Source organism: Triticum aestivum, chromosome 5D (genome assembly GCF_018294505.1).
Source record: "Triticum aestivum cultivar Chinese Spring chromosome 5D, IWGSC CS RefSeq v2.1, whole genome shotgun sequence".
Taxonomy (NCBI): Eukaryota; Viridiplantae; Streptophyta; class Magnoliopsida; order Poales; family Poaceae; genus Triticum; species Triticum aestivum.
This window is the reverse complement of record NC_057808.1, coordinates 347,820,489-347,833,399: the sequence shown is the minus strand read 5'-3', so window position 1 is coordinate 347,833,399 and position 12,911 is coordinate 347,820,489. Positions and strand designations below refer to the sequence as shown.

The window sequence follows — 12,911 nt, the reverse complement described above, 5'->3', positions numbered from 1 at the left end:
TCGTGCTATTAATGTCTTGCTTTTCTCTTCCGATCCTTTTGTTGCATACTTATATATTGCTTATGTATTGTCTGTTGTTTGGCTAGTGCATAGAGATGCCGTCGTATGTCGTGTACAAGGATAAGGTTCCCGGAGTCTACGACGACTGGGAGGAGTGTCGGAGACAGGTTCACCATTTCAGCGGTAACAGTTACAAAGGGTACACCACTAGGGCGGAGGCAGAATCTAGATACGCGCGCTATCTAGCGGGAGAGAGGAGGGAGCGTTGGAGGAACCGGATGAAGACCAGTTTCATCGCGATGATGCTCATCGTGATGACCGCAGCTCTCTTCTATGTGATGGTAGTTTAGATGATCGATATCGACTTGTAATGTGAAGACAAACTCGCTACTCGCGGTCTCGAGACTTGTAATGTTCTATCTTTGTTCGGTCTTTTGAATTCGGAGACTAATATGATGAATTGTATTCGGAGACTAATCTTCTATTGTATTCGATGAATCTGCTGTTGCTGCGTGGTGCTGTCTATATTCTGTCCAATAATATATTTTGTAATCTGTGCAAATATCAGAAAAGAAAAAAATCCCTAATATACATACTAATGGCGCATCACCCCAACGTGCGCCATTAGTATGCCAAAGGATACTAATGGCGCATCACCCCGCAGTGCGCCATTAGTATGGCAAAGCACATGTGTAAATATCGCCCCCTGGGAGGCACACTAATGGTGCATGTTGATCTATACTAATGGCGCACGGCGTGATGCGCCATTAGTATACCAGATACTAATGACGCACCAGTGGTGCGCCATTAGTATTTAATACTAGTGGCGTGGTACTAGTGGCGCACCAGTAGTGCGACATTAGTAGGCAAAACTGGTGCGCCACTAGTAGTGCCTTTTCCTAGTAGTGTCGGGAAGGGTAATTTATTAGTAAACTCGGGATGGTTTAGAAGGCTGTGTCAAGGTCGATTAGATCTCACCTTAGTTTATCACCACATGATCATACAGCTGACCTTTCGGGTGTGTGCGCGCGCGCGCGTCTATGAGACTCAAGCAATAAACATCGATTCCACCAATCCCTCTCTATCACTAAGACACCATCATTAATCCGTTCAACAAACTGCTTCAAAAATAATAAAGACCCAAGAAGAAGACCTCGGGAAGGGTAATTTATTAGTAAACTCGGGATGGTTTAGAAGGCTGTGTCAAGGTCGATTAGATCTCACCTTAGTTTATCACCACATGATCATACAGCTGACCTTTCGGGTGTGTGCGCGCGCGCGCGTCTATGAGACTCAAGCAATAAACATCGATTCCACCAATCCCTCTCTATCACTAAGACACCATCATTAATCCGTTCAACAAACTGCTTCAAAAATAATAAAGACCCAAGAAGAAGACCTCGGGAAGGGTAATTTATTAGTAAACTCGGGATGGTTTAGAAGGCTGTGTCAAGGTCGATTAGATCTCACCTTAGTTTATCACCACATGATCATACAGCTGACCTTTCGGGTGTTGTCTCCGCCTTAGAAGGAGGCTGGTTTGGATCTGGCAAGAACCATCACAGATCAAGTACAGCTCCCTGATTTCTGACATCGCCCTTGAGAAGCTACTGCGCCCAGGTACGTACAAGCTGCTCAGTCTGTTTCATAGTTATACACAAACTTAACTGACAATTAGTTTTGTATTACATCATTTGCAAACTTCAGTTTATTTCCTCAAGAGAAAGAGAAATTTTTTTTTTGCGGGGGAAAGAGTAAGAGTTAGAATCAACTTCTAAAAAAAGGTCATCACTACGGTTCTGATATACAGGAAGCACACATTAGCTTAGTTGAAATATCCATGTACGTATATCTTTACATAATTAAGCTAGAAAATAGAAGGTTGATTCTTAATGACTAAACCTGCTGAACTATGAATTGTTTCCGTTTTCTCAAATGACAAGGCACGGAAACATACTAAAAACCTACAATTCCTCAGCTGTTCTAGTTAGATGAATCAGCACAATATGGAACCAGCATGCCTCCAATTTTATTCTTAGCCTAGTGTTGAAAAAAAGTTTAGGTGGAAGGTTAAGCGCCTAGTTAATCTGTTCAAGTTCTTGTGAACCGTGACTATCAGGTGTGATGATTCGCTCGCTTGAGAAAACAGGGTGCTGGTTTTGGTTTAACTAACTTGCAAAATGACCATGGACATGCAGGCACCGTCAGCCAAGAAAATGGTGAGCTACGATGATGCCCGTGATTATGTGACATCCCTGTTCATCATGCTGAAGAAGGAACCAGTCATCTTGTTCCGCATCGAGTTCCTGGTGGTCCTCGTCACGCTGCTCTTCTTCGCCATGTTCCTCATGGATTTCTTTCGCCGCATCATTCACAACCCATTCATGAGGGCCGTCTTCAGCATCTTCGACGGCGTCTCCGACTCCATTGTCTTGTACCTCCTGGGGGCCATGCAGTCGGCGCCTTTCAAGAACCAGCTGTTCCCGATCTGGGCTCTTGTGCTCGTCAATTTCCGCTACAGCGCAGACTACATCTCCGGCTACGGTGTTCCTGACCGCCGCGGACGAAGGTTCACCGAGTGGAGGAACGTGTTCAAGCTCCTGGGGTCGGCATTCTTGACTTGGACGCGTGGATCCAGCTTCACGGCTCCACTCTGGTCCGTCTGGTGCCTGCAGATAGTGAGGAGCGCGTACAGATTCCACTCACACAATCTGGCATTCCGCTCCCTCTGGCATGGCGGGAGCTCACACCTGGTTGCAGAGCACATGCGTGCCAGGTACAGCAACTCGCAACCAGACAGCAACTCGCAACCAGCAGCCAGCCCAGTGACGATGGAAGACTACAGCTACTTGGTGTATGGAGAAACGAGGCGGAATTTCAAGCTAAAGAAGCCTCAGTATGCATTGTCTCCTCACCGGCCAAGAAAGATCTGGCAAGCTAGATGTTGTTGTGTAAGAGTCGTCTTCAATACCAGCAGCCGCACGTCCCAGCAGGAGTCGTCGCCACTGATCACGCTGGACAAAGTCTGGAAGTACTGTCCCATTCACCAGCCACATAACCAGGAGGAGGAAGAGGACCTAAAGAAGGACAATGACCTAAAGGATATCACTTTGGCCTTCGCCTTGTCAAGGCTGCTGCGGTGCAGGTTTGAGGATGTGCCGCTGCAAGCAAGTATCTTCGAAATACACCGTGAGCTGATCAAGAGCATAATTGGTGGGAAGCTGGGCACCAGCGATGTCCTCAGGATCATGGAGCTGCAGCTTGCCTTTGTCCACGACTATTTCAACACCCGCTACCCCATGGTGTTCTGGTGTGGGCGCCTGTCTCTCCTCATCACTCTGTTTCTGTCCGTGCTCACCATCGGTGCTGTCTGCTGGCTTGCTGTGGATATCCGTAGGGTCTATAAGCCCCCGAATGGCGAGCTTGCCAATCTGGTCAAGGGCTTTAATATTGACATGATCATTACATGGGCATTCATTTTGCTGATGATTGCCAAGGAGGTCTGGGAGATGGTGACCTACTTACTCTCCGACTGGACAAGCTTAATCCTGGTGTGCGAGTATGTGCAGAGGAAGTGCAAGAGGATCGGAGGATCTATAGACACAAGGATGGATCGCATATTATTATGGTTTTCCAGAGCTAAGATTACTGACAAGAGGTGGCATGGACATCTTGACCAGTATGTCTTCCTGCAGTCGTATGAGGACAGACCAAGATTTTGGAATTTTGTTCACAACCTAACTACCGGAATAATTCCAAAGAAAGACGACGGGGCAAAGCTCAGCAGTGCCATCACAGTTCCCGAGTGTGTCAAGAAGGCAGTTCTGGAGAAGCTCAGCATAATGGTGGAGGAAAAAAAAGATTGTAGTCTGCCCAAGGACCAACATTGTAGTCTGCCCAAGGAAAAACAAGATTGTAATCTTCCCATGGACCTCAAGACATTGTCCAACAGCAACCTTAGCGAGCAGTTGCAGAACTACAAGTCTTACACCGCACCACCGATGAGCACCGACATCGTCTTGCCGACAAGCTCTCACATCATTCTTGCGTGGCACATCGCGACCAGCCTCTGCGAAATGGAGCTTGCGAATAATCACGGTGTCAACTTGAGCAAACCTGGGTTTCCGCGCTCGCTGTTGTGTTGGTTGACTTCTTGCTGCTCCTCCAAACCTTATCTTATGGATTTGGGTGAGAAGAAAGATGGTATCTTGTCATGGTTCACAAATAGCTGCTCATCAAAGTCAAATGGGAAGTTGCCTGACAAGCTTCGGGAGTCCTACACCATTGCAAACAGCTTATCGCGGTACTGTGCATATCTGCTGGTTGCAAAGCCTGACCTGACCCCTGATAGTTTTCTTGTTCCCAAGATAGTCTTCCAGAAAACCGTCGAGAGTGCTCATGACGGCATCCTGAAAAATTGTGATTCATTAGAGAGCAGGCGCATAAAACTGAATGAAGCAGACGAACCTATCGAAAACTCCGAAGAAGATGTATTGAAACAGGGTGCAGCACTGGGCAAGGAACTGCTCAAAATTCCAACTGATGAAATTCGCTGGAAGATCCTGGAAGAGGTATGGACTGAGTTACTTATACACATTGCGCCCACGCGGAATGCACACGCGCACAGGAAGTGTCTCTCTGGAGGGGAGTTCATAACCCACATATGGGCATTTCTTTGGCACTATGGCATTCAGAAGAGTAGCTTGTGGCCAAATGAAGTTGCACTAGCAAACCGTGCCCCTGCAGCGCCTGAGAATGATGGCGTCCGAAATGCAAACAATATGGATGAACCAGTGCAAGTTTGTGCAGACGGAAGTGCCGAGCAGACTGGCGCTAATGTTCGTGAACCGGATGAGATCATGGGAACCCAGGAGCATGAGACAAGAAACTCTAGGAGAGTGCTAACAAGGATGGAGAGAACAGAGAGTTCAGAAATCGAGGAGGGGTCTCATGATGCCATAGCGGAGGACAGAAATTTTCAGAGAGGAATGGCTGGTCAAACCCAAAACGGGAGTGAGGCAAACAAGCTAGGTTGAAGGCATAGTTCCAGAGCAGCGCAACATGACCTGAATGGTGTGCCTGAATTATGCCATAAGTTCCGCAACAAGATCGCGAGCCTGCACCGAGAATATGTTGATCTTCTATTTGGGGACTTGATTCCCTTTGTTATATGGATGTTGTTCTTTATTTCTTTCTTTTTTCCATACATCTGAGTTCTTTGTGATAGTACGTATCTTTTATTGGACTCTCACCTCATACGTTTGTGATAGTGCGAGAGCAGACTGTTATGCTCACCTTATTATCGCGCCTTTATAAATTATACCTTAATGCTCAATTTGGAATTCCGTTATTGCTCAGCAACAGAAACAATGGTCATCTTTTTATAAAACAGGAACACATGCAACTCTCTACTCTCACCGAACCTTACCGGCGACTAGGATTCCTAAAGTTCCTAGCAATTCATCTGGACTATGCAAATGTGACTACAGAACTATGCAATTCAACTGGACAAAAACAACAACTAGAACTACAGACGAGGAATTGATAGTTCTCTTGGTTCAGGTTTTATGTCGAACAAATGACGTGCATGCGCCAAATACAATGTATGCACACCCACTAGGCAAACTCCAACGCTGTTCATCCAATCGCCCGTAGATGTCCGGACCAGACAGTCCAGACACTTTTAGTCATCCACGATGGTCACTAAAATTGTCTAGACCTGTTTGTACGTCCAAAACCCTGCAAACCAACAGTAAACATGGGAAGGTTTGAGGGAGTCTGGACGCACTCCACGTCGGACTCCGACAATGCAAACTCATCCAAACCCCCTCTCTCCGTGTCGTCTCAAGAACCCTTCGCACACTGACGGACATGACCGGACGGCTGCCCGCATTCACGCAGTCTAACCGTCCGTCTGCCTACTCGGCATTCACAGCGGCGGAACCCGAGAAGCCTACTCTGACGGTATTACGGTCAGCGCCGGTCCTGAGATTTCGGGGGCCCGGGGCGAAAATAGAATCCAGGGCCCTTGATATAAACCTCAAAAGAATAATACTTATATGATAATTGATTCTTCTACACCAAGACATAAATCCAATAGTTTGTATTCTTGTTGTTACTGTAGCTCAATATTTATTAGATCTAAACTCAAAATAATTTGAGGTGTCTACAAAGATGGTTTTGGATTTTCAGTTAGGTTTCTATAATTTGATTTAATAAATATACAAAGACATTTGGGTAGCTACCAACAAAACATGAAAATTAACCAACAATATAGACCTGGTTCTACTAGGAGAGAACTAGGACCTAGAAAAAATTGACCGCTTCAGGTTACTTTTCTCATCTTATGTCCAAGCAGAAGAACTTGACTATTGTCGGTCTGAATCATGTTTCTTTACTCAGAAAACCATGAGGCCACCCCGGTGGCAACAACATAGACATGAAACCAAAAACCAATGGTATAAGAAATAGTTTGATTTCAGATCAATGGTAGAAATAGGTTTGGTTTTATGATCTGTACCTGCAATTGAGGCTCTTGGAAAAGTATCCTGCCATACTCCTAGACGAATTTTTTCATGTTGAGATTTTACTTTGAAGGCATGAAGCTTGACCTGCAGACACGAAGCCATTGAAAACAATAGATTACGGCTGATTAGTGAAGGAAATCCGAGATTTATATCAATCCTTAAATGGCATGGCTACCAGATATTTCGTACCCAGTCAATTCCAATCCCGAAAGATGAGATTGACACGGCGATGGGGTGTCTCCGGCGGGGGCGGTCAGGCATCGAGGCACCAGGGAAGGGTGTTCGCATCTTGGTCTAGGGTTTTCTCGCGCGTGTCTGCTCGTACTACTTGCTGGCCTCCCGCTCATTAGAGGGCGACACGGGGGCGAGCCGCCCAACCCGCTCAGCTCAGACCGCTCCCGTCCACAGCCACGCCGCCGCCGGAGGACGCCGCCAGGCGAAGCCCGCGCGGCCGACGGCGGCGGCGGGGCGCTTCCTCGTGGCTGCTTCGATCTGGGGGCACCAGATCCTGGTGGCGCGAGTTCTTGCGCTGGATGGTGGCGGGGGATCTGCATCTGGCAACGGCGCTCGGGGCTGCACATGGAGCGGACGACGGCGGCTGGCTGCCTAGCGCATGCAGCGGACGACGGCGGCCTGCGATGCGGTGGCTGGCTCCCTTGGTTGCACTTGCACGGGGTGGCTACTCTTCTATGGTGGTGCCTTCGTTGTTCGTTCAAGGGGGGTCGTCGTACAGCAGCGACGTCAGCACGGCGGTCGGATGTTGCCGGACTGCCAGCAGCCTCGGGGTCGTCCATGATTAACCCGGCGTGGTTGCCCTGATTCAGATCTGAACGGAGGTGATTTAGATCTGGTCGGCCAAGACGGTGGTAGCTACATACTATGCTGCAGCGACCTTCCGCGGCTTCACAATGACAGTGGTCATCGAAAGGTCTTCGAAATGATTCATCCCTCGAGATCAAATGGTGGACTACTTCAATGAGATGCAAACTATGGACAAAGGCTTGATGCAGAAGGATGGTTGTGCAGCGGGCGGAGGTCACTCATCGCATATAGGTGCTGGGATCGTGGAAAGCCTGTTAACGGCCTGTTCGCATATAGCCCATTTACAGCCCGCTAACCCAGGGCCCGTTACGACCTATTTGAATTAGCCCCAGTAGCGTTATCTGGGCCGTCCAATATGATTCTAGCCCGTTTTAACTTCCGGCCCATGTATGGTCCATGACGTCTTTCGGCCCATATGAGGCCCTTTGTAACTCTTGGCCTATTAACGGCCCGTGATGAAACTGGCCCGTAATGAATAGTGTATCACTTTATACCCATTAACGGCCCATTATTTCATTGGGCCGTTTTCAGCCCATGTTATCTTTCGGCCTTCTCAGGGCCCATGTATTCTTGGGCTCATTTCCAGCATTCGGTTACTTACGGCCCGTTATTGTAATTTTCTGCTTGTGGGCCAAATTCAGCCCGTGGTTACAGTCAGCCCGTTTGTGGCTCGTTAATACGTTGGGCCATTTTCATAGCGTCATGAAATACGACCGATTAACGACGGCCCGTTATAGCCGGCCCATGAACGGACGATTCCAACTCTAGCCCGTGTACGGCCATAATGCGGTCTGTATTGGCCCATGTTTGGTCAATCGATCATACAGCCCGTAGAAGGCACATTGATGATACGACCCGTAGAAGGCCCATTGTGTCTACGGCCCGTAGAAGGCCCATTGTTTCTACGCCCCGTAGAAGGCCCATTATTTCTACGGCCCGTAGAAGGCCCATTATTTCTACGGCCCGTAGGAGGCCCAGTGTCACTACGTAAATATGTAGCCCATGGCTATTGTGGCCTAGTTTTAAAAAATAGGTTATTGCGGCCACTAGTAAATCGCGGAAAAAGAACTGCACTGACTACAAGCAAACAAATAAACAAGACAACAAGAAAATAAATAAGCCAGCAACTTGTGCTAGGCTATCACTGCTATTACACATATTACATCCACTGGGCATCAAGTTCGCCACCAGTGCAAATATAGGGAACAAAACATCATATCATATACACTGGTTGTCAAAGTTGGCAACCAGTGCAAATAAACGCCGCAGCAAAACAAGTCCAGAACTGAAACCACTTCACAACATCTCAAGAAACAATATCCTAGGTACCCATAATGCTGGCAAGATGCTTAGCAAGCTTATTAACTTTCTCTTGTTTGGCGCTTAAATCCTCCAGCGCTTGTTGTTGCACCAGAAAGTATGCATCTGAATTCTGCAGGGACTTCCTCAGTCCTTCAGCTTTCTGTCGCAGCACATCTGATCGATGTCTTTCAACTTGAAGTTGAGACTCAAGAAGACGAACTGATTCAGGCAGCGAGTTCGAAGAGCTTGTGCCAGCAGTAGTGGCCAGTAACTCGAACACTACATCAAGACAGGACTTTTGGGTTCTCTAACTATCGTCAAGATAGTTTTTATCAGTTTTCTTGGAGACCAACGGGGATGTCTCACTATCTTGAACCTTATCTGCATTACTTCCTTTACCATTGCATAACGGGGTACTGTTCTCCAATATTTTGTCCGCATTCTAAAAGAGAAACAAGCAGACACATCACAGGTTTACCATGTTGTATATGAAACTCATCTTGGTAAATCAGTTTAGTAGTAAAGTGGACAGGATAACAGCATGAAACAAACATATTATCTATGTACCATGGTCACTTTATGGTCTATATCATTCTAGTTTTTGTTGCCAAATCAAGATAGAGACACAGTTCAAATAATATTTGTTCAAGACAAAGCAGAATAGACAGAATATAAGTGTGGGAAACTATAGAGCAATAACAACACTTGTAATGTGCATGACATGAGAACATAACTATTTATTCAATTGAAACTGAAATCAACATAGAGCAAGTTACAACAGCAAACCAGTTAAAGAAACAGGTTTAAAACATACCTGTTGCGCCATTGGAGTTTCAATTCCATCCTTCAAATTTGTAAATAGTTGGTATGAGTAAATACAGTGATGCAAGAGCAAAGGAGTATGAACCATAGCTACATAACCTGACCTGAGAACAATTCTTCTTCTCCTTTAAGCGTTGACTTGGGATTCGGAGTGGTGGTCCTCGTGCTTTGGGCACTGCAGCTCCCTTACTAATTGCTCGTGTTTGGGTGCTTTGTGGTGGAGACGGTGCTGTGTCAACTGGAACTAGGTTACTATCTGCTGGGGTTGGGGTTAGAAGGGGTGTAGCTGGTTCTCTGTCCAACTGGGTAGGGGTACAATCTGCGAGAGTCTGGGTTATGTGTGGTGGGGCTGGTTCTTGGGCAAGTACAACCATGGTTCTATCTGCATCAACTGGTAGCACTATCTTTTCTGAAGACCGTGTTGTTACTCCCTTAGATACTGCCATCACCCTCTCCAATTCAAATGGTTGATAAACAAGAAAAGTAATTGATTGTACAGACATTGTATGATAGACAGGTGCAATGGATAGTGGGGAATAAAAGAGGGCATGAAATAATTCACATCTATGTTGTCTAACCAAACATGATAGCATGACACAATTTCACATATATGATGGCTAACTAAACAGGATAGCATGACACAATTTCACATTATGATGGCTAACTAAAAAAGATGGAAAGACATTGTTCAAAATATGATGACTATGTAAACAGGATGACATGATATAACTATATAATGTGTTTATTAAATAGGTTGGCATGCCATAATTCACATACATTCACGGATAGAATGACATAATTCAAAATATGATGATTGTAAACACTAAACAGGATGAGATGATATAACTATATGATGTCTTTATTAAATGGGTTGCCATGGCATAATTCAGATAGATGCTGTGTATGTAAACATGATGGCATGATATAATTCAAATATATAATTTATATAGTAAGCAAGTAAGCAGATGGCAATCCATATATGATGTAAAAACTAAGCAATGCAAGACAACATGCATGACATGTGTAATATAACCCTGCCAGGTTTGAGCATAGACCTCAGGGGGGAAATAGGACTGGTCATCAGTCTTTGAATCCTCCTCTGAGGAGCTCTCTGTAACCAGCAAGATGTCTGCTTCAGCAGGTAGCATTGTCTGCTATGAATACCTTGTTTTCACTCCAGATACTTCCATCACCGCTTCAAATGGCTGATGCACAGGAAGAGTAATTGAATATACAAACGTTGTCGACAAATGGAACACGTAATACAAAAAGATGATAGCATGATATAATTCACATACATGATGATTGGCTAAACAGCATGGCATTGCAAAATTCACATATATAATGCCTTTGCAACAAGATAGCATTGCATAATTCACATATATAATGTCTTGCAACAAGATGCAATGCATAATTCACATATATGATAACTAGACACTAAACAGGTGGCATTCACACAAAGCATGTCTAAACTAATCAAATGACATAGTAATGCAAGACACCATACACACGATATGAGCAACATAACCCTGCCAAGTTAGAGCATACACCTCGTGGGGGAAATAAGACTGGTCATCTGTCTCTCAATCCTCCTCTGAGGAGCTATCCGTAACTAGCGAGATACGCGCTTCATCAGATAGCATAGTCTGCTCTGAAGACCTTGTTTTCACTCCAGAATTTTCCATCACCGTGTCAAATGGCTGATGCACACGAAGAGTAGTTGAATGTACTAACATTGTTGACAAATGTAATATGTAATGAAAAAAAGGATGGCTTGATATAATTCACATATAAGATGACTGGCTAAGCAGGATGGCATTGGAAAATTCACATATATGATGCCTGGCTAAAGAAGATGGTGTTGCATAATTCACATAAACGATGGATAAACTAAATAGATGGCATTCACTCAAAGCATTCTAAACTAAGCAAATGACATATTTGATGTATAAAGTAAGCAATTCAAGACACCATATGCATGATATAACCAACATAAGCATGCCAAGTTAGAGCGAAGACCTCAGGGGGTAAATAGGAGTGGTCTTCTCCTTCTGAATCCCCCTCAAAACAGATATCTTCCTCTTGATTACAATCCGAAATGAGTGGAGGGGGGCTGCCTTTGCGCCTACCATGGAGCGACGTCTGCATGAAATTTTATTGCCACACAAGGCTCGTCTCTTTTGCTCTACATGTTCAGTTCCATTGTGTACAATAACTGACATGCATAGGAATAAAACATAGTGAGATTATGTAAGGAGTGCATGCAGAAATCCAGAGTGATGGTAGCAACCTGTGGATAGACCCGAAACCAATGATAGCAGGCAGATAATGGCTTCAGTTAAAAAATACAGATAATGGCTTCTTTACTATTTGTTTCTCATCCAACATGAAACTCATAGTAGACACCAGAGATTAACCAGATAGTAGATAGATAGTACTGATTGCTGCCCCAATATGTACCCCACAACCATTTAAAAACTCAAGTTTCAGCATTAGTTTGGACCTGACTCGGAGTCTAATAGGTGAACACGACGATAAAGTAGCATGTCATCATATTAAGCAATGCATAACGTAAGCAGACACGGAAGAGTGCGACCTCTCTTGCGGACCCGTGTAGTCCTCAAGGTCATCTGCTCAGTTGATGATGGTAATGCAGTTGTCGTGGCTGCCGGCGGTGGGGAAGAAGATCTGAGGCGGCGAAAGACAGTCTGGAGAGCGGATCCCTGCTGTGGTGAACCCTTCCGTCGTTGGAGCAGCTGAGCTGGGGTGGAACACAGTGCAGCAGGAGCAGGACAAACCACACAAGGTTTTCTTTGACACATATCTGTAACAGAAGTAATTGTGTAAGGGCTTGTTTGAATTTGAGTATTCCAACAATGCAGGGATAAAAAATAGACAGGAATAGGATAGGAATGCACGTGCAAAACAGAGAATTTAAAAACACGGGATTTCTGCCAATCTGGGTGTTTGATTCACAAGAATTGGAAGATCATAGGATGCAAAGAAGCATGGTGAGATTAAGTCAAACCACAAGAAAATGTACGGTTATAATGCTATTATGCTACTATCTCTTAGTGTTGTGCTTCATGAATAGGAATTTGAAAAGGAGGACAAGTGGAAATTAAAATTCCTACGGTTTTTCTTTCAAGGAGACACTAAAGGAACAAATCCTACAGCTTTCCTTTGCTCTATTCCTTTAAACCAAATTCATGAATAGTAGTACCATAGGAAACTTTCCAATTCCTATGTTTTTCCTTCTCTTTTCCTTTCAAGCACTGGCGATTCTAGTAGGCAGGCTTGAGCAAGGAAAATCCTACACTAAAAAAATGTTTTTGTGCTACTTCTATTACTTTTGGACCCAGGCCACTGCCCTACTAGCTCAACTCCCAGGCCCATCGACAAATGCACAGCTCAAACGCGCAGAGATAAATAATGATC

The 12,911-nt window shown here is 45.1% G+C and overlaps 1 protein-coding gene and 1 long non-coding RNA gene across 2 annotated transcripts; one reads left to right on the top strand and one right to left on the bottom strand.

Moving 5' to 3' along the window:
* Window positions 1-1,460: 1,460 nt before the first annotated feature.
* LOC123121665 (uncharacterized) lies at window positions 1,461-5,335 on the top strand. The gene is made up of 2 exons (XM_044541680.1): window positions 1,461-1,620; window positions 2,199-5,335. The coding sequence occupies exon 2, from the start codon at window positions 2,217-2,219 to the stop codon at window positions 5,034-5,036; it is 2,820 nt and encodes a 939-aa protein (XP_044397615.1). The 5' UTR covers window positions 1,461-1,620; window positions 2,199-2,216; the 3' UTR covers window positions 5,037-5,335.
* On the bottom strand, window positions 4,259-7,448 carry LOC123121666 (uncharacterized). The gene is made up of 3 exons (XR_006459819.1): window positions 6,717-7,448; window positions 6,521-6,611; window positions 4,259-4,409 (listed from the first exon to the last, which is right to left on the bottom strand). It is a non-coding gene; the product is annotated as an uncharacterized lncRNA (long non-coding RNA).
* Between the last annotated feature and the right edge of the window lie 5,463 nt (window positions 7,449-12,911).

Excerpts from the sequence above, each read along its gene's own strand:
- LOC123121665 (XM_044541680.1), top strand. The coding sequence starts at position 2,217 with ATGGTGAGCTACGATGATGCCCGTGATTATGTGACATCCCTGTTCATC.